The 21,916-nt window shown below is 36.9% G+C and overlaps 1 protein-coding gene across 2 annotated transcripts in view; it reads right to left on the reverse strand.

Moving 5' to 3' along the window:
- Positions 1 to 21,916, reverse strand: part of EMC2 (ER membrane protein complex subunit 2) — a 43,009-nt gene that overhangs the window by 3,499 nt on the left and 17,594 nt on the right. The window contains exons 6-11 of one of the 2 annotated variants that reach the window (XM_014541984.1): positions 18,568 to 18,653; positions 18,362 to 18,421; positions 12,765 to 12,846; positions 12,006 to 12,116; positions 10,862 to 10,966; positions 10,171 to 10,224 (exon numbers count right to left, since the gene is read on the reverse strand). In XM_014541984.1, coding sequence (XP_014397470.1) covers positions 10,186 to 10,224; positions 10,862 to 10,966; positions 12,006 to 12,116; positions 12,765 to 12,846; positions 18,362 to 18,421; positions 18,568 to 18,653 — 483 coding nt within the window. In that variant the 3' untranslated portion in view covers positions 10,171 to 10,185. Of the gene's footprint in view, positions 1 to 10,170; positions 10,225 to 10,861; positions 10,967 to 12,005; positions 12,117 to 12,764; positions 12,847 to 18,361; positions 18,422 to 18,567; positions 18,654 to 21,916 lie in introns of those variants that run through there. The other variant, XM_005869061.2, reaches the window with a different exon arrangement.

Raw genomic sequence — 21,916 nt, forward strand, 5'->3', positions numbered from 1 at the left:
CAGGTGAGCGGTTGGGAACCAGCAGTCCCAGATTGTGAGAGGGATGTCCGACAGGGATCGGGCCTAAACCAGCAGTCAGACATCCCCTGAGGGGTCCCAGATTAGAGAGGGTGCAGGCTGGGCTGAGGGACACCCTCCCCCAGTGCACAAATTTCGTGCACCGGGCCTCTAGTAGTGTAATAAACTGCCAAATGAGAACATATTTCTCTTCCTATTGAGAGATTAAGTACTGCATCCCTGATCTAGGCTGACCATGTGATTTTCTTTGCTCAATGGAATATTAGCAACATGTGACAACCCCAGAAGCTTGAAAAGCCCTTGCACATCCAAGTTTGCCTGTTTGCTGTTCTTAGAACCCTGAGACCCCTACGTGAGTAGGTCCTGGTTAGCCTGCCAAATGAGAGATACCCAGCACTCCCAGCCAAGAGATAGCCTTTCGAATATTTAAGTGAAGCTATCAACCACTAGTATAGGACAGAAATATAAATAAGTCCAGTTGAGGGAGTATTTCAAATCTTTCTCCTGGCTTATGTCCTCGGTTTTACTCAAATAAATTCCTAGAAGATGGCAGCATAGGTGAACGCAGTACTTGCCTACTCCCACAACCACATCAAAATCAGTGATTTGGAATATGAGGAAGTAAAAAAAACACCGAAGCAGAACAGCAAAAAGAAAAAGAATCCAAATATATGAAAAATAGAGGCCCAGTGCATGAAATCATGTGGGTAGGGTCCCTAGGCCTAGCCTCCTGCGATCAGGGTAATCATCTGCCCATTCGCCAGTCCCAAGGCCGAACGCCGCCTCCACCAGGCTGTCAGGCCATTGGGATCACCAGCTCATCCCTGGCTGCTCGGGGGCTCAGGTCTGCAGGAAAGTGGGAGCCAGCGACTTCACCTCCATGCGCATGCGCCGGGCCGGCCGCTGATGGAATGCGCCGGCCACTGATGGAATGCGCTGCCCGCTTGGGGCCACTCACACAGGCGCTGCTGCTGCTGCTGCAGCTCCTGCAGCTTGAGGCGCTGACAGAAGCTGCGGGGCACGCCCGTAACCTACCCGCCCCGCCATGAGTGGCCCCAAGCGGGCAGCGCATTCCATCAGCGGCCAGCCCGGTGCATGCGCATGAAGGTGAAGTTGTCAGCACCTGCTTTCCCGCAGGCCTGAGCCCCGAGCAGCCAGGGATGAGCTGGTGATCCCAATGGCCTAACTGCTAGCCCGGTCCTCCTGCCACCCATCCTGATTCCCCCTTTCACCATCGCTAATCCATCGGAGCCTGCGGGCCAGGGGCAAGGACCGAGAGGTCGGCCGTTCAGTCCGCTCGCCAGTCCCCAGTCCTGCCCCGCCGCCGCTTGCGGGCTGGGGGCACTAGGGACCGAGAGGTGGTCAATGCCACCTCATGGCGACTGGTCAAGTGGTCGTTCCGGTCATGACGCTTATGGCCTCTGGCCTTTTATTATATAGGATAATGTAAAGAGGTTCTGGGACAACTTCAAGTGTACCAACATTCACATCATGGAGATGCTGGAAGGAGGAGAGTGAGTGAGCTAGAAATTGAAAGCCTATTTGAAAAAATAATGACAGAAAATTTCCCTTACCTGGTGAAAGAAAAAAATATACAAATCCCGCAAGTTCAGAGAGTCCCAAACAAGAGGAATCCAAAGAGGCCCACACCAAGATACATCATAATCAAAATGCCAAAGGTTAAAGACAAAGATAATCTTAAAAGCAGCAAGAGAAATGCAGTTAATAACCTACAAGGGAGCACCCATAAGACTGTCAGCTGATTTCACAACCGAAACTTTGCAGGACAGAAAGGATTGGCAAGAAATATTCAAAGTGATGAAAAGCAAGGAACTACAACCAAGATTACTCTAGGTAGCAAAACTATCATTTAGAATTGAAGGTCAGATAAAAAGCTTCCCAGGTAAGAAAAAGCTAAAGGAGTTTATCACCACCAAACCAGTATTACATGAAATGTTAAAGGGTCTTCTTTAAGAAGGAAAACAATGATCAAAAATATGAACAATAAAATGACAATAAATACATATCTGTCAACAATTGAATCTAAAAATCAAAATACATGAACAAGCAGAGCAGAAAGAGACAGACAGACATAGAGACCATTTTTATGGTTGCCAGATGGGAAGGGGTTGGAGAAATGGGAGAAAAAGGTGAAGGGATTTAGAAGTATAAATTAGTAGTTACAGTGTAGTCACAGGATTGTCAAGAACAGCATAATGAATACAGTCAATAATATTCTAATAACTATGTATAGTGTCAGATGGATATGAGATTTTTTGGGATGATCACTTAATAAGTTTTATAATGTATAATCACTGGGGTGTACACTGAACACCTGAAAATACTATAATATTGTATGTCAATTGTAAATGAAAAAAAAAGAAAGATTTAAATAAATAAGCCCCGTCCAGATTAGTGCAGAATTACTCAATTGAGCCCAAGCCAAACAGCTTACCTATAGAATCATAAGCAAATAAGTCATTATTTTAAATCACCAAGTTAGCAAAGGATAAAAGATATATTTACTGAATCAGATTGACAGAAAGTGAACCCTGAGCCTCTGTAGAAAAAGCACAGAATATATAAGCTTCAAAAGCAACAAGAGATTTTATTTAAAACCTGTTACTGGTGTCAGGAGAAAGAAATAATTTTGCACAATGATTCCTAGTTGAGGAGAAATGGAAGTTGCTACAGAGAAATATGACATGACCAACTAAATTAAGATGTGATACCTCCCAAGATTACAGAAACTGGCAAAAATTCCTTGTACTATCCTGTCCAATAGAGTCAAGAAAAGGCAAATCATACCTTCAGTAAAGATGTGCAAAACATCTGAGAATTATAGAGCTTACAGTGTAAAACTAAAAGACTGAGGAGCATTAGTGATGCTTTCAGAGCTCTTTCCAAAGAACACTGAGACCTTATAAATAAGCCTATAAAAAGAATATGGATCTAATGAAACCCAATAAGAGAGAGTTTTTAAATAAGAATGGCAAATATAACTAAAGAATAGGGCTTATATCTTTTAATAATGGCTGAAATTACTGAAATGATGGGAGTCATGGCTATTGGTAAAGTGCATCTCATAAGCAGGGAAGGACACGTTTGTCTGCTTTTGTGTTACTGAAGGGGCAGGAAGAAAGAAAAAACCCCACAAAACTCTGAATTTAGTTATTATTGAAGCTTTAGGTCTGAACTGAAGAAAGTGAAGGTAGAATATCAATTGTTCACATGAGAAAAGATTGAAAAGGGAGTTCAAAACTATAATTACAATGTCAAACATATTTATACCTGACACCTCTTTATAGCAGTATATTGTGGCCATTAAGAGCACCAACTCTAGAGTCAGACCTGCCAACTCTGGAGTCAGATTTGGTAAAAATTATGTATTACCTCCTTTAATCCTCAGAAAACTTTTATTATGCCCATCTTGCAGATGAACAGTGAGGCCCAGGATAGTATATAATATATCCAAGGTTGTAGAGCTAATAAATGTCAGGGCCAAACTTTGAACTCAGACAACATGGATCTATTCTGTGTTCTTCTCTTTAACTACTACATGGCACTGGCTTCCATGGAACGGGACTCATGACAGAATACAGAGATGAACAAAAACACTCTGGATAGTTAAAAGGGGGAAAACTGACTCCTATTTCACATTGTACATAAAAAATCAGTTACAAATGGACTCTGGATCTAAATGTGAAAAGCAGAAGGAAAAAAAGATCTAAAGACACTCAAGATTTCCTTTATAACCATGAGTAGTAAACAATTTCTTAAACAGAAAACAAAATGCACAAACCATAAAGGAAATGAAAGATTAGGTTGAACATATTTAACTTCAGAACTTTTATCCTTCAAAATCATTTGGGAGCGAAAGCAAGTAAGGAGTTGAAGAGATTTGCTATACATATAACAAAGGGTTCATAATCAGTAAACTAAAAATCAAAATAAAAAGTCATAAATCAGTGAAAAAGATAAGGCTTCAAATGGCCAATAAACATGAAAAAAACTGTTGAACCTCACTAGTAATCAGGCAAATGCATAATAAAACCATGAGACACCACTACACACATAACACAATGGCTATAATTACACAAATTGACAGACTGAATGTTCGTAAAGGTGTGGAACTGTGAGAACTCTGTAACACTGCTGGTGATACTATAAACAACTGATCTGAAAAACAAACTTTATCTATTAAAGTTAAATATACGTATGTCCCATGATCTAGTAATATTTCCACTCAAAGATCATCACCAACATATGTATATGTACAATAAAAGACTTGTACAGCAATATTCAGTATAGTATTATCATAATAGTCCAAAACAGAAAATAAGCCAAATGCCTAACAACTGATGACTAAATAAGATATATGTTCATATAGACTATAGTTCAATGAAAATGAATGAACTACAGACATAAAGGATAAGTCTCATAAATATAATAGTGATATTGGCTAGGCAAAAAATAAATACATACTGTATAATTCCACAAAGTTCAAAAAAGGCCCAAAACTACAAGATTATAAATCAACACTCTTGGGGAGGGCAGAAGGACTACAAATTGAGAAGAAGTACCAGGAGAGCTTTGGAGTGCTGTAATGTTTCTACTTACTGTCCTGGATACATTTGTTGGTATAGGTGGTTAGCTAGTTATTAATAAAGAAAGGGAGCAAAGGATATCACACATTATTAAGCATAATCAACTAGGAAGCATATGCCTGCTTGCTTCACAAGGAAGTTACACACTTCCCAGGGAACCAGCAGTTCAATGGGGGGAGGGATAGAACAATAAAGGGGAAGGGGTAGAACAATAAAGGGGGAGGTAAGCACAAGTGCAGTAGGAGCCAAGATGGTAATCATAAAGGCCTGTCAGCCTACCGTGGAAAAAGGATAAAATTGAATAAAGGGACACAAGACGCTGGAAGATCTAGGAAATAGAAGCCCAGGAAAGCTTAAGAAGTTGACTGGTTATTTTGAAAAAGCACTTGGTCCTTCCCAAGTGTCTGTATGTACACATGCTCTATCTGTCTCTATGTCTCTCTCTGTAACAAACATACATGTTCTCTCTCCACAGCAACCATCTGAGTCTGCAGGGACTGGGGCTCCAAAGGACTAGGCTTTAATATGGCACAGAATCTCTGCACACTGGCCCTATTTCTGGGCCTGATGATGGCAAGCTTGGACTTTTTCCAAGGCAGGACAGACAGAAATGGGACTGGAAAGCTGGGGCCAGCCTTCCAATAAATCTTAGCACCAGACCACCCTTCCCATAGAGATCCTTGGAATGCTTTCCTTGTGACATCATGAAAGAGCCCCACTTTTACCAGCATCACATTTACCTTGAACTCATTGAAATGTACATTTATGATATGTTTCTTTTTACCATCCTACCTATACTAAAAGAGCAATATGCTAATTAGACCAGGAGACCTTCCGGAGACCTTCCAGACGTCCTTCCGGACAAACCCATGGTGGCGGGGCCGAGGCAGAGGCGGTTAGGGGCAATCAGACCAGCAAGAAAGAGCAGTTGGGGGTGATCAGGCCATCAGGGGAGAGCAGTTAGGGCAGTGGTTCTCAACCTTGGTTGCACATTAGAATCACCTGGGAATCTTTTTAAAATCCTGATTTCTGGGCCTCATCCTCCAGAAAGTCTGTTGGGCAATCAGGCCAGCAGGGGAGGGCAGTTGGGGGCAATCAGGCCAGCAGGGGAGGGCAGTTGGGGGCAATCAGGCCAGCAGGGGAGGGCAGTTGGGGGCAATCAGGCCAGCAGGGGAGGGCAGTTGGAAGCAATCAGGCTGGCAGGGGAGGGCAGATGGGGGCGATCAGGCCGGCAGGAGGGGGCAGTTGGGGGCGATTAGGCCAGCAGGCGAAGGCGGTTAGGGGCGATCAGGCCGGTAGGCAGAGTGGTTAGGAGCCAGTGGTCATGGATTGCGAGAGGGATGTCCGACTGCGGGATCGGGCCTAAACCGGCAGTCAGACTTCCTCCAAGGGGTCCTGGATTGGAGAGAGTGCAGGCTGGGCTGAGGGACTCCCCCCCACTGTGCACGAATTTCATGCACCGGACCTCTAGTCCCATATAATAAAAGGCTAACATGCAAATTGACCAAGCGGTGGAACGACCGGTCACTATGATGTGCACTGACCACCAGGGGGCAGACGCTCAACTCAGGAGCTGCCCCCTGGTGGGGAGCGCTGCTCAGCCAGAAGCTAGGCTCAATGCTGGTGAGCTCAGTGGCAGTGGCAGGAGCCTCTCCCACCTCCGTGGCAGTCAGACATCCCCCGAGGGCTCCCAGACTGCGAGAGGGTGCAGGCTGGGCTGAGAAACCGCCCCCAAGTGCATGAATTTCATGCTAGTGTATGTTATAATTTAATAAAACTTGATTTTAAAAATAGTCATCTCATGTCAAAAATGTTGCTTCTAAAAATGTCTTACAACAGCATTGTATCTGCATACCATCTATATATATATATATAAACAGGTAATATGCAAATTAGATGGGCGTCACAACCGGCTCAGGAGGAGGCTGCATCACAACCACTCAGGAGGAGCTGCACACACAGATGGGCAGGAGCGGACTGCGTGCCACCCCCAGCCCCAGCAGACACACACCAGGGGTGGAGGTGTGTTCCAAGCGGCTGCGGTGCGGCTTGGAGCACGCCTCCAGTGGGTGGCGGCTGTGGCTGGAGCGAAGCAGCCCCAGTCCCAGATGCCTGGTGGCGGCTGGAACAAAGCACCCCAGGTCCCGGGTGCATGGCAGTGGCAGGAGCAAAGCATCCCAGGTCCCGGTGGGTGGCAGCAGCAGCTGGAGCAAAGCAGCCCAGGTCCCAAATGCCTGGCAGCAGCCGGAGCGAAGCCGCCTAGGTCCTGGGTGCTGGAGGGAAGCTGGTGCCGGCAGCCAGGGGAAGGAAGGCCTATTCTTGCATGAATATACATGCATCGGGCCTCTAGTCCTATATAATAAAAGGCTAATATGCAAATAGACCAAACGGCAGGACAACTGGAACAACCAAACAACCGGTTGCTATGATGTGCACTGACCACCAGAGGGTGTATGCGGAACATAGCAGGCATTGGCCGCGGTAAGATGGTGGAGCAGGTGAGTGGGGACACCAGACCAAGGCCGGAGCCACCGCTCACACCCGCTGCCGGTGCCTGGCGCCGGTCCCGATCACTTGGCGCCATCAGCGGATGCTATTGGCAGCTGCCAGCCCTGATCTCCCCTGAGAGCTTCTGCACCTCCCCTTGCTCCTGAGGGGTAATCGGGGCAGCAGCTGCAGCTCGCACCCGCTGCTGACGCCAGCCGCAATTGCTCCGCGCTGTCAGCAGGTGCAAGTGGGCCAATGCTGTCAGTGCGTGGGAGTGGCAGCGGTGGGAGCAGGGCTGCTGGCAGACAGGGGATCAGGAGCCGTGGTGGGAGGGTTTGGGTGGGGGCGCAGAGGATTGGCCGAGACCCGCCCCTGTGCCTACCACAGCCTTGCGGCCCACAGTTCCGTGCACTGGGCCCCTAGTTAGTTTATATTATACAAGTCTTATCTTTAAACTTCTCTAACCCTGCTTTGTATGAAATCCCAGTATAGATCTGAGCTATCTCAAACTGATACTGTTGAAATTAACCTAGTTATTAATAATAGGAAAGGAGCACAGGGAAAACTAGACATTATAGGCATGTCATTTGGGTAGCTTCTCCAGAAGCTTAAACTTTATACTCCACAGGAGTCCAACGAAGGGGAGATAGGCACATGCCAAATAAAGTTGGGGTGACATAGGAAAGGTGCTTGCTGTCAGAGCTGAGTACAAAAGTCATTGGCCAGAATGGGCACAGCCATTGCAAGGGCATGAAATCTGGGATATTTAATCCCTTGAACAAAGGAGTTCACACACTCTAGGGACTCTTGGGACTTGTGTGACTCTGGGTTTGTGGGGCAACCCCTACATCCCACACAACAATGGACTAATGGACTGCAACTAGCCTGATACTGGACCCAGCTCAACATAGAAAGGAAACTCTGGCTATTGGCTTTGCTTCCAGCCTTACTAAAACTCCAGCTCCACTTTTTCTATGACTGGACTAAGAGAAATGGGACTTTGGAAACCCAGGGATGTAATTCTACACAAATAAAAATCACCCATCCTCCCATGCAAGTCTCAGAAAATTCTTTTTCTTGAGATACTGTAAGAATTCCACCACCAGCAGCACCCAGTGGGGAAGAGAACTTCCCATTTTCTCCGATAACAAAACTGCATTTGAAGAAGCAGTGAACGAAATATTTATAAATATGACTTACATCCCAACAGAGCTAACATTCTGTATTATATACATAAAATAAAAATAGTTAGATTGAATGATGTAATCATGGAAGCATTTAATTTTTTAATCTTCCCAAGCTTCTCCAAACAAAAGTACAAAAACAAAGAAACAGCACCAAAACCAAAATAACAGAAAGCAAGACCAAAGAAGACAACTTCAAAAAACTACACAGCAGGTAATTTTCCAAAACCCTAGAATATAGTTGTATCAACAACAGAAGGACCTAAAAAAGACCAACAGCTGTGTGGTAGGAACAACAGGAAGTAAAAGAGGACAATCTACTACTCTATAAGCCACAGAAAGAAAAAAAAAAGTGTAAACTGATGAATCTGCCAATGGCCTGCAAAACCAGGACAGTCTCAAAGGCTACAGATCAAAGATATGCAAGTGTAACATTAAACAAGTCTAATAGTCAGACCTAAAAATCTCTGAAATATCTAGTAAATACCCTCTTCCAAAGGGCAAAAAAACACAACTAAACAAAACAAACAAACAAAAAACAACCCACCTCAGACAGAAAGAAAACTACTGGAATCTGAAACCAAACTGACAAAGACAGAAACCTTGGGGGTAAGAAGAGGAGAGATGGTTTAGAAAAGGTAGTCATGCCCAGAGGCAGCAAATCCCAGAAGAAGAAAACAAAACAAAAAAACTAACAATAAAACCCAACATTTAAAGATAAAAGCAACACCTCAAAATTTAAGATCTATAGAGATCTAGGGGTAGAACAGAGGGGTGGAACCAAAATATATTTCTGAATTAGACCTACTTCTGACATAAGCTGAATATATAAAGAGGTCATATTTGAGTTCTCCTTAACAGAGAAGAGGAAGCTACAGAGAAGTCAAGTTGGAAAAGTTATATTATTCTGATTCCCTAAAAATTTCTCCTAATAGCCCAGGAAAATTGTCTTCCTGAAACATGGAGAATAAGAAAAAGAATATAAAGTAACTCCATAAAAATTATTAAAGAGAAAAGTAAGAAAATGACAGAAAAAAATATAGGAAAAAAATGAATAATATAGGACATGAGAAAAGAAAGCCAATAGACCAGTGGTTCTCAACCTTCCTAATGCCGCGACCCTTTAATACAGTTCCTCATGTTGTGGTGACCCCCAACCATAAAATTATTTTCGTTGCCACTTCATAACTGTAATTTTGCTACTATTATGAATCATCATGTAAATATCTAATATGCAGGATGTATTTTCATTGTTACAAATTGAACATAATTAAAGCATAGTGATTAATCACAGAAACAATATGTAATTATATATGTGTTTTCCGATGGTCTTAGGCGACCCCTGAGAAAGGGTCGTTCGACCCCCAAAGGGGTCGCAACCCACAGGTTGAGAACTGCTGCAATAGACTTATAATTGGAGACCTGAAAAAGAAAACTTAAGCCTTAACTGGTTTGGCTCAATGAACAGAGTGTCAGCCTGCGGACTGAAGGGTCCTGGGTTTGATTCTGGTCAAGAGCACATGCCTGGGTTGCAGACTAGATCCCCATTAGGGGCATGCAGGAGGCATCCAATCAATGATTCTCTCTCATCATTCATGTTTCTATCTCTCTCTCCCTCTTCCTTCCTCTCTGAAATCAATAAAAATATATTTTTTTAAAAAAGAAAAAGAAAACTTAAGCAAACAATGAAGTATTTAAAATTATAATTTTAAAAGCAAATTTCTCAAATTAAAAGAGGACTAATATCCACATATTAAAGGGTCTATTGTATATTTGAAAAATTAACCGAGAATAATCAAGAAAACATACTGTAGTGCTTTAAAAATAAATAAAACATTCCTTAGGAGAACCCAGACAAAAAGTCTAAGTTACTTATTAGGGAAAGAAAATCAGGATGGTGTCAGGCTTCTTGACAGAAATATTTTATCCTAAAAAACAATGGAACAATATGTTTAAAAGACTGTTTTGTAAGTTTCATAAAGGTTTCATAAAAAGCCAAATCATCCTTCAAATATAAAGACTATAGACAGATAAGTTGTAACATGCAAGATGTAAGAAGATATGTTTTTCCATGAGGCCTTCTTGAAGAATCTCCTAGGTATGAGCTTTAGAAAATTAGATAAGATATGACATGTAAGGCGAGTACATAAACTGTTATATAGTCTGATTAGTTTACTTTTAGGCTTTTCTTTCCTTTTTCATTATTTGAGATACCTCTAATAACACACGCACATACCCAATTTGCTTCTGAAATGCATCCTGAAATTTGTTTATCCTTTCTGGATTTTTCACAATTACTTTTTATTTGCCAAATACAGAACTAGTGAGATTTCTAGATGGTGAGGCTAATTATGGGATCATAATAGTAATAGGGTCCTCTAGGGAAAAAAAAAGTGATTCTACAACTACAAGTTCATTCTGTAGTTAAAACACATTTGATAAAGACCCAAAGGCATAAAAGTCCAATGACGGACATTTGGCTTTGTACTTTGTAGAAACAAAAACAACTAAGACATACAATACATTAACTGACCTATATCATAAAATAAAACTATTAATACTAACCTGATAAGCTCTGTTTATTTGACTAGCTGCCCAACTAGCATATTTCATGTTGTCCTTTTTTGTTTTTGCACTTGCTTTTGGATTAGAAGCAATATGACTTGCCGACTAAAAACAAAAAGGAAATGTCAAAAACGAAATGCCATTTTTCTATCAAGATAATAAAAAACATGTAAGGTCACAGTTGCAATGGAATGATAACAAAGTTTTAAAAATTGTACCAAAACAATTTGTTTTTAAAATAAATATAAAGTTAAATAAAATTGCAGTGTTTAAAAATGACAATATGTTTTAAAATAATGAATAATCCAAATAGAAAAGAGAAAGGATATCTTAAAAAATATCGAAAATTATTTTATTAGTTGTCTACCACAGCTCTTAAGGGTAAAATTCCATTTCTTTCCTGAAAAGTATTTCATTTGTTTCTTCCTGCCTCCATCTCTGCAATCAATTCTTTTCATTCATCCGAAAGTCCATAAAAAGACTAGGATAAATAAAAATTTCAAAGAACTGGCTTATTAAAGGAAAGTTTATTTTTCCAGGCATTTTGATTGTAGAGAGGGGCTCATTTTATATATATTTTAAAGCTCAGCAAATTCTTCCTACCCCAAAGCTCTTGTTAATTTACTTTTCTAAGCTTGTCACTTGGCATACACAAATAATGGGAATATTTAATTACATGCTTCCCACAACTTCCAAACTGGTTTTCTATACCATAAAAAAATGGTTTAATTTGACATTAAAGATTTTATTTCTAATATGTCTTTTATTGTCATAGTTTAAAAATATCTCATACAATTTTAATTTAAGGTAAGAAACATTAACAATGTTGGGAATAAATCCAAGAATGTCAAAACAATTAAGAAATAGATAATATGGATTTTTATCAGTTACTATTTAATTGTATAAGGGAATATATCACTTCTGATACAATAAAAAATATTTTACAATGAAATGTCAAATAGATAGGATATATTAACATTCAAAAATAAAATTATGTTATAACCTATTACTCATAATTAACTAAAAGAAAAAATGCATATGCTTATCAAAGAAAAAAACAAGAAAGAAGTGATTGAATAGGATAGTTAATGGAGTTTAAATGACAGATTTGGTAAAATAACATTAAACATGCACCTTAACTCACCATGTAAAGTCCAAACAAAGCTCTCATATTTCTGTTGTTCAGTTTCAATGCCTGTGCAAAATACTTTCTTGAAAGTTCAAGGTTTTCAAGTCCACCTTGGGTATATTTAACCTGTTAAAAATTTCAGAGTGCTGAAACTTGTTTATTTTACTACTTTGAAATATAGCATGTTTCATCATACCATAAGCATTAGTAACTGAAACAGATATTCTGTAAACAAATACAAGATGTTTAAAAATTTTCATCTTAAAGTTGTTAAAGTTAATCTAAAGTTTAAAGCATAACCTTCCCCAAAAAACTATTCTATTAACAGTCCTTAATAATGAAGTCCTTTTAACCTTACAGCATTGAATTATATTGCTATCCCTAATACTTAATGACAAATACCTGCTACTTCCCAAAATGCTGACCTTGATATGAATTTTCTAGAACATAAATTTAAAAAATCATAATCACTGTCAATGTTTTATAAGTTATTAAATGGTGACAACTGTGGCATAATTTGTAATTCAAAAAGAAAATAGTATACAAATAAAAAATACAAAGGATTTCACTGTTTTAAGCAGTGCTTTTAACTGAGAAGTCACTATTTCCATTACAGTATTAAAAATTTAAAACTTTTACTCCAAGTCAATTTTCATCAAATGCTTTAAATATTAATATACTTGCCTAACATTAAGGACATAATCTTAGTTCCATTATAATACCCAAACCAACAAAAATAAAATCATATACAATTGCTGTTTTTGAAAAACTTACTTCAGCATATTGCTGGCAGTATAAGTGGTTGTGTGGATTAGTCATCATAAGCTCCTCTAAACAAAAGGCTGCTTTAGCATAGCTGAAAAATATCAAGGAGAAATTAAAAGTAACAAATTTTATCTTAGTTATGTCTTAAAATAGTTTTAAAACAAGTTTAGTGATGTTAGACATTTTATTCCCTCAATAATTGAAATAGCTTAATTATTAATAAAGGACTTATCCTGAATTCATAAATACAAATATTTAGTTTTTTACTGAAATAAACAAAGGCTTAAATCCTAAAGCAGCCCCTGAATAATCAATACATGGTTATATTTTTTAAAAATAGGTTACTACTATGACATTCAAATATTATTAACAACACAGGCTTCAAGACCTTGGATCAAATTACATATACAATAACTTCTAGAATTCCACAAATCATTTAATAAAATAATCAAATAGCTAAAGTGTAAGGAGGAAATAAACATTTTATTAAATACCCTCTATTCACTAAAAATCCTTTACAGACATAAATTTATCAACATATTCTATTACAAAGACTTTTCATTAGTTAAGTGTACTGTAAAATACAAAATCATAATAAAGTTATAAATTTCTAACCCCATAAAAAATAGACTTAGTGGCTTTGATATACACTCTGCTACTATTTAATCACGTGGCAGAGAAACAAAAATCTTGCTGAAAACCTAAGGAGAGAACTACTGTAAAGGGTTCTGGAAAAATGGTTTTACACCAAGTAACTACAATTCCCTTCAATGTATATTATGTTTAAAGTCATGTGAGTATACTCACTATTTATAAGAAATTCTAAAGAATACAGGTGTCCTAAGATTTATTCACAGTGAGGAGGTGATGAGCGTACCAATTAGAAAAAGGTTACCTACAGTTATTTTTGGCATTTGTCACCGATATCCTATCTTTACACTAGTATCTGATATACTTACTTTTCAAAATATACATGTTGCAGTTTCACACATGTGACTAATAAGAACTAACTTTTTAAAAAATATGTTTTATGATTTGAGAGAGAGAGGAAGGGAGAGAGAAATATTGATGTGAAAGAAAAATGTCAACTACCTCCTATAAACCCCCTGACCAGGAATCAAACTCGCAGCCTTTCAGTGCACAGGACAACATTCCAACCAACTGATTCAACCAGCAAGGGCAAAATCTAACTCATATCACATCCTCACTATGTATTATTTTTTAGGTATTAGAAGTATTAACTCATCTAATCCTACCAAAACCCTAGGAAATAGGAAATTAATATCACCATTCTATAGTTAAGAACACTGAGGCACAAAGATTAAGCTGAAACCCAGGCTGTGCCACTCCAGATAGTCTACACCAGGGGTGGGCAAACTTTTTGACTCGAGGGCCACAATGGGTTCTTAAACTGGACCGGAGGGCCGGAACAAAAGCATGGATGGAGTGTTTGTGTGAACTAATATAAATTCAAAGTAAACATCATTACATAAAAGGGTACGGTCTTTTTTTTTTTTAGTTTTATTCATTTCAAACGGCCGAATCTGGCCCGCGGGCCGTAGTTTGCCCATGGTTGGTCTACACTCTTAACCACTATGCATATTGCCTATAAGCACTACATACCACAATGGAAAATTGTGGTGGTGATGTTAGTAATGAAGATGTGAATGATAACATAAAGACAGAAACAACAATCAAATCCAAAGGGTCTGAGGAACCAAAACTGCCTGCAGATTACCCCCAAATCACAGTATTTTAGATTTATGAAGGTTCTTATTAATAGACTAGAGGCCTGGTGCACGAAATTCATTCATGGGTAGGGTCCCTAGGTCTGGCCGGCGATCAGGGCCCATCGGGGCCTTCTTTCCCCCGGCTGCCAGCTGCCAGCCGGGGCCTTCCTTCGTTCCGCACCGCCCCCTGGTGGTCAGCGCACATCATAGCAAGCGGTCAAACACCCAGTTGGTTGAACTCCCGAGGGGACAATTTGCATATTTGCCTTTTATTAGATAGGATTCTCATCAAAGATTATGCAGCTGTTTAGCCCTTTCATTTTTATATCCAAAACCAGTTCTTGACATATGATAGGTATATAATGGGTGCCTGGATAAATGAGTGAACAAATAACTGAATTAATGTCTAGAATAACAAAAGTGTTGATAAGTATTTATCTATCTGATATGTATTTATTATTCTATAAGACAAGGGGAAAGTGGCCTCTAAACACCTAACTTCATCAAAAAGACAGTTCCCTTCTAAATGTTTCTTTTACTAAATTAAGTTTTTAAAAGTTCTTCTGATCCTCACAAAAGCCTAAGTATAGGTTACATATTTGTCCCTAGACTGCTTTATCAACATTATTTTTCCTTATAACATTTTAATAATTCTATTTGTTATGAAATTTTACAATAAGCCTGGGCCTACAAAAAGGAACCATAATCACTATCATAATTAATTTATAATACTAGCTGGTTCTTACTGATACAGCATCTAGTTTTAACTACAAATCAAGTAAAAAACTTAAGTGTCTGTTTAAAATATGTATTTTTGTTTTATAATATTTACTGGTAATGCTAACAATACATATTATAAACAAAAATATATGTTATATATATTATATTGTTTTATATTTAAAACAAGTAAAGTATCTCAACATGGCCAATTGGTATAACATATACCACCTGAATAACTAAATACACACTAGAATTTATAAATCAGAAGCAAACTTAAATAAAGGTAACGTAAAGATATAAAAAAATTCATGGCAGAATTCTATTTCCCCTTTTCTCTCTCTAAAAGTACTGAATAGGTTTATAGGAACATTCTACTGTGAAAATTTAGAGTAAAACATTCTAGATTTACACTAGCAATGCTGCCTGTGACCTATTATATTTAAAATAGCTTATAAACTATTAATATGCAGAAAATGCCAAAATGTTAAATATATCTAGCAATTCCTAAATTGCTACATTTTGCCAGTGTCCATAAAACTGTGCTAAGCTGACATCCCACAATAATTTACCACACACACACAAAAATCCTACCTACTGTAATGACTTGCCCAAACAAAATGAATTAAGTGAACAGATTCTGATTTTCATTTCAAAAAATGTGAAGATATTTATTTCCAAGTACTGTACATCTGAATATTTCTAAGTTCTCAATTAAAAAAAAATGGTTATTTTGTGAATGAATACCTTTAAGAACAAAAAGAGTTTTGTGATACAGGATAAAAGGGAAAGCTGAACACAATTATCATTTCCTCTGAAAAGAAATTTTTCAGGTGCTTTTCTGTCTTTGTAGTTTTCAATTTCTTGGGACTTTTTTTATTTCTCTTAAGTGTACATTCAACTCTATGTCAATAAACTCTTTAGAGATTCAAAACAAAGCAAAACTAAATGTGGGCATTACAAGATGAAGCGAATATTAAATTTAATGATGGGTTAAAAATAAAGTATAACCTATTTGAGAATTAAATAGAGAAATATTAGAAACATGCAAAAGAGAGGTGGTATATTTATATAGTTCTTATAGGACAGAAAACATACAAGCAATGAAAATGGATATATCTGACCATCTAAATATAAAACCTGTTTTTTAAAAATCAATATTAAAAAAACAGAACTACCAAGCATGTATTTCTGAAAGAACATATCTTCCAATCATTTATATAAAGAGCTCTAAAATAAATTTTTTTAAGATATAACTAATTTTCACCTCACAAAATTTGCAAAGATTAAAAAGAATGATAGCACCCAATGTTGTTAAAAGGGATACTAATAATAGCTGGTTTGAGACTGAACTAGGAACAAGTTATCAAAATCCCTGAAAATGTACATATCATTTAATCAAGTAATTCTACTTCTAAGAATGTAGCCCAAAGAAACAATTAAAATAAATCAGTATAGCATTATAGTGGAAATGAAAAACAACCTTTATATTCACTTAGAAAATTAGTTAAGAAAATTAGATTACATTTATTTATTAAGATGGAATAATATAAAGCCACTGAAATCACACTGTGGAATGTTTATTGTGATAAAAAAAAAATTTGACAATATAACTTAAGTGAAAAGCATTAGGCCACAAAAGATAATTCTATTTTAGGTTTCTGTTTGTCTCAAGAGGTATTAAAAAATAAAAAATAAACTATAGTTAACTTCAGATGATGCAATTACACATGATTTTTGTCTTCATCTTTACTCTTTATTGAGTTTTCCAAATTTTCTGCATAGGTATTCCTTTAATTAATAAAATAATTTCCTTGATGATTTGAAATGTGTTTAAATGCTTTTAATCACAGATCTCCAAACGGCACAAAAATATTTTAGATGACTATCATCTGTCTTACCAACAAAATAAAGCTTAAGTTTTTTTTATTGCATTCTGAAAATTCAGTTCATGTTATTTAAAAAATATACTGTATACTTCATAAATATGGACTTAAAAAATAAGAAATCAAATAATAAGACATCAAATGGTAATTTGGTTTAATTACCAATCTCACATGCATAAGAGAATCCTAAATATGTTCACATATGTGAATATACAAGTATACACACATCTATAATGAACATGATTTGGAAAATAATTTCCTAAGGGAAACTAAAGAGAATCTGAGAGAACTGGAGACTGCTTCCCAGAATACAGTACATTCATTAAATGATGCTATAATTTTAATTTTAGCCCCCACTAATCTCAGAATTATGCAGTTAACTACTTTAATTCTCCATTTCACATTTTACATATACAGCCCTGAGCAAAGGCAAGAAGCAAGTGTCTTCATTCTATTTTATTTCCTGTGTCAGCTATTTGTAGTATGAGAATGAGATTAACTATTCATGCATAGTAAGAGATGTGCATGAGAATCTGATTCTATTCTCTCTATAAGAAGGAAAGAAACAATGTGATATACTTCAGATTCAGAAGAACTAAGGGGGGGGGGGGGACTTGCCTCTGGATGGAGGTTAGCGTTAATGCTGTGTTATTAGAAAACTTGCACTAAGACTGGGCTAATCCTCTCACACTGGGATTTCCTCCTGTCACTGCAGCAATAAAAAAGCTAACAAAAACATTAAATATCCAATAAGCCAGTTCCTACAGCATTCAACATTCTTGATTATTCTTGGTTTTTTACCCAGGCAACAGGATGCTTCTCTACTTTAGAAGACTTGATTCTCTTAGTACTAAGGCTAATAAATGCATACAATTGACAGAATTTTTAAACAGCAGAGAGTATAATACTCTTTGTATTATAAGAATAATTTGAACTCTAAAAATTCACAATTTTGATTCACTAAAACAACCTTAGCTCAGCAAATGCAGGCCTTTCTAATTCCAAAGAATGCCTTATGCATTTTAAAGAAAAACTTATTTCCCCAACAAAAATAATTTAGTAAAAAGCAAATGACCAAGTTAAAGCAATCCACATATTATATCCAACAAATCATGGATTTGTTATTTTTTCATTTAACTATTTATTTTGTTCATTTAAAATGGCATGATTCATACTTTCTCACCAATCCTTCGGAAACCACTAGACCTTCTGAACTTAGATACTGATGAAAACTGCACTCCTAACAAAATTGTATGTGTACTTAACAACTTACTCATGTTCATTGATATAAAGTTCTGCAAGTTCATGCCAGGCTTCTTGGTCTCCAACAAATCTGGTGAAGGAAAAGGAAAAAAAGAGTGTGTAGATATTTGGTAAATAAACAGCATGTGGGCAAAAAGGAAAATCAATGCAAATTCCATTTTAATTAAAAAAGATTTATCAGAATAACAACACACATTCCTCTTGTAAAACACTCACTGTTCCAGATATTCATTCAGTTCCCGAATGGCCTCCACATTTTTTCCCTGGGCTTTTCGAATGGCAATCTTACGCTTTCTTGCAGCCTATGGGTTGACATTAATAAAGGATTAGGCGCTCATGATTCCCTGGGTTTTTGTAAAGAAGGTAATTTGACTGTGCAAATTATTATCTCAATGCCAGTGAAACTCTATTGTAGAACTACTGCTTAGTGGAGATTTATAAACATACCCCATGACATCCCACCGGGGAATTCAAACATTCCTCTAACAATCACATATGCTTTACTTTTGATGTACACATATATGCATCATTTCATTCAAATAAATAACCATCCAGATTCTGATAATTACAAGCCAGCAGGGAATCTTAATCTTTATCCACCCTAAAATCCTTTACTCTGTCTCATTCAAAGATCTGGATTTTAAGAGACAGAGGAATAGTTGAGATTAAGAATGAAAATCTCACCATGGCCACTTGAATGCCATTATACAAATATGGCTTCTGATAACTTTTTCACAATTTTAAGAGAACAATCTACTTATGAGTCTTTCAAATGAATAATATAGGTCCTGAAAGACATATTTTTAAATAGACAAAACATTTAAACTTGCATTTTAAAGTTTTTTAAATGATAAATATCAAAATCAGGGGAGGGAGCTGGGTGGAGGGGGGTAAACAGGAAAAAAAGGGGACATCTGTAATATTTTCAACAAAGTTAAAAAAAAGATTTTTTAAAAAATCAATGGCATTTATTTATGCATTCATCAAATATGTACTGAACATCTACTATATGATAGGTACTATGCTAGACAATGAAAATATAAAGAGAAAGATACATCAATAAAAGAAAAACAATAATAGAGTATTCTAGAGAGTTGTTGTGATGGAGTAGATCCTAACATGCCTGTAGCAGAGTGGAAGAGGTGGAAGGTCAGGAAACAAAGAGGGTCCCAGATGTGACACCTGAACTGAAATAGAAAGGGCGAGTAGACATTAAGAAAGCAAAAGAGGAAATAGTGTGGAAGACATTGCATAATAGGAGGAACACTGAAGCAAAGGCATAGGAGACAGCAATATTGTGTGTAATCAAGACTATGTACTAAGGCTGCAGTTAACAGTCTGGGACTGGAGGGCACTATATGAATTATTAAATTTACAACCCCTCCATCTCTGTTTATTTTATTCAATGCAGAAGGCTAAACAATAAAACATGCTAGGGCCAGATTTAAGCTTATTAATTATAATTATTGTTACTTTTTTATATAATAGATACTCCACAAGATGCAGACAATGGAAGTAAAATAGATGGATCCTCTTTAGACTAACGGAGCTACCTGTCAAGGAGGGAGACAGGTGGGAGATTTTGCTCTGAAGAAGTGAGAGTCAAAAACAAAACAAAACAGAGAAAATCAAGAGACTCTCCAAAGAGACCAAGAGCAATATTTACAATAATAGCAATAACAATATTTCAGTAACAAAAAAATAACCTACATGTTAAAAATGTGCATCCTCGAATATTTGGCTCAGGCCAAAGGCCTAACACAATGCCTGCCATCCAGAAGGTACTCAAATATATTTGGAATAATTTCAGTATGTAAAACAATGAAAGCACCGTAATATATGTAAAATTTAGAAAGTCTCAAGAATTTATAAGAAATGTAGAAGTAAAGTTCTAAAAGTAACTCAATCCTAGAACCTTTAGGGAAAACATTAATCTGCAAATGAAAGCCTTATTCGAAGTCCTTCTGAAAACAGGTGAGGAATAAATTACCATATAATTAAGAAACTAATTTCTTTTGGACATATAATACTTAATTTCACCAATCCAACAGCATTTGAAACAAATTTAATTGTTTATTCTTTTCATTTTTCATGATGCTTATTCCATACGGTAGAGCACAGAGTCCAGATTTTGGGGGGGGAAAAAAGAAACTAAAGCCCAACTATTCTCACTTATCAGCTTTCTAATCAAGGGCAAAATATTTATTGTTCACAAACCTCCAAGTATCACCAATCTCCAAGTATCATTGTAAAGCAACTAAAATAATACTCAGCACATAATGGTATTAAATGAATGCTATCTTCGTTCTTTTTACCTTTGCTTTGTGCTTCACATCTGTGTTTTAAGCCTTGCCAAAAGCTCTACTTATGAGATCTTTAAAGAACTGGCACAGGCTTGCTTAGTTTGATATTGATATCTTACCCCAAACCTTACAGGATTTGCACCAGCTGAGATGAGATAATTTATATAGATACAATGAAACGTGTTGAAAATAGTGCATCCAAGTATCACAATTCAGACAAAAGTCAAAGTATAAACCTGGATGGCAACTAATACTTCTACAGTCATAATAAGAGGTATGGTATGAACACTGTAATGGACACCACTATGCAGAGTATGAGTTTCTTGAAGAAAGGTGTACTAACAACACCTGTCTAATGTTGTTAACCTCATTTTCTCAGTGATTTGAAACAGAACCATTTCTCTATTGTCGAACATACATCAATATTTTTAGGTCAGCAGCATTCTGCAGAATATAGTTTATAAAGCACTCCTGTAGTGTTTCAAGGATAATTAATCTTTTAAAATGTCTTTTAAAAACAATTCTTTTTATAAATGATGGAAAACAGAGGTTTAAACAACATAAATGCATCAAAAGAGATCAAATTAGAAGATCTGAAATTTCTGATTCGCATCCTAGATCCTCCTATAAAACTACTTGAAAGAATCTGAAATATTGCAAATTAAATAATGTTCTTTTGAATTATGTGTATTCCTGGTGAAATATAATTTTATAATGTAAAACAAACAGAAATTCAGTATTAAATTTGTAATAGCCTACTTTAAAAACTGTTGTCTACCTAATAAACACTTCACAGTGAGGTATAAGAAAAGATTTTAAATACGGGGCTTTATTAATCAATTTGAGAAACATGCCCCAAAAAATCTCTACTATATGAGCAATATAGTGCTTAATCATGTAAAACCAAAGGTATAGCATTTCATCTCCTAATATTCTGAAGTTTAAAACAAGTTTTTAAGTGGTAACTATTCAAGTATGTAAAGCCAGTTTTCCTAATGTGAGAGCTTAAAAACCACCTACATGGCAATTACTATCATACAGGCACTAATAATTTATTACTAAGTCACAAAATATACAGCCCTTTCCAGGTTTTGAGAAAAATAAAACCATATTCTGACATAAGAACCAATCTTTATTTATCTTAATCATTTAAAGGAACATTCAGCAGGGATTTCATTTCTGGTCGAGATGATGTAACAGGGACCAGATTTACCTGCTTGTCTGAAACAACCAAAGAACTGGACTAAATACATGAAACAACC

Source organism: Myotis brandtii, unplaced genomic scaffold (assembly GCF_000412655.1).
Source record: "Myotis brandtii unplaced genomic scaffold, ASM41265v1 scaffold285, whole genome shotgun sequence".
NCBI lineage: Eukaryota > Metazoa > Chordata > Mammalia > Chiroptera > Vespertilionidae > Myotis > Myotis brandtii.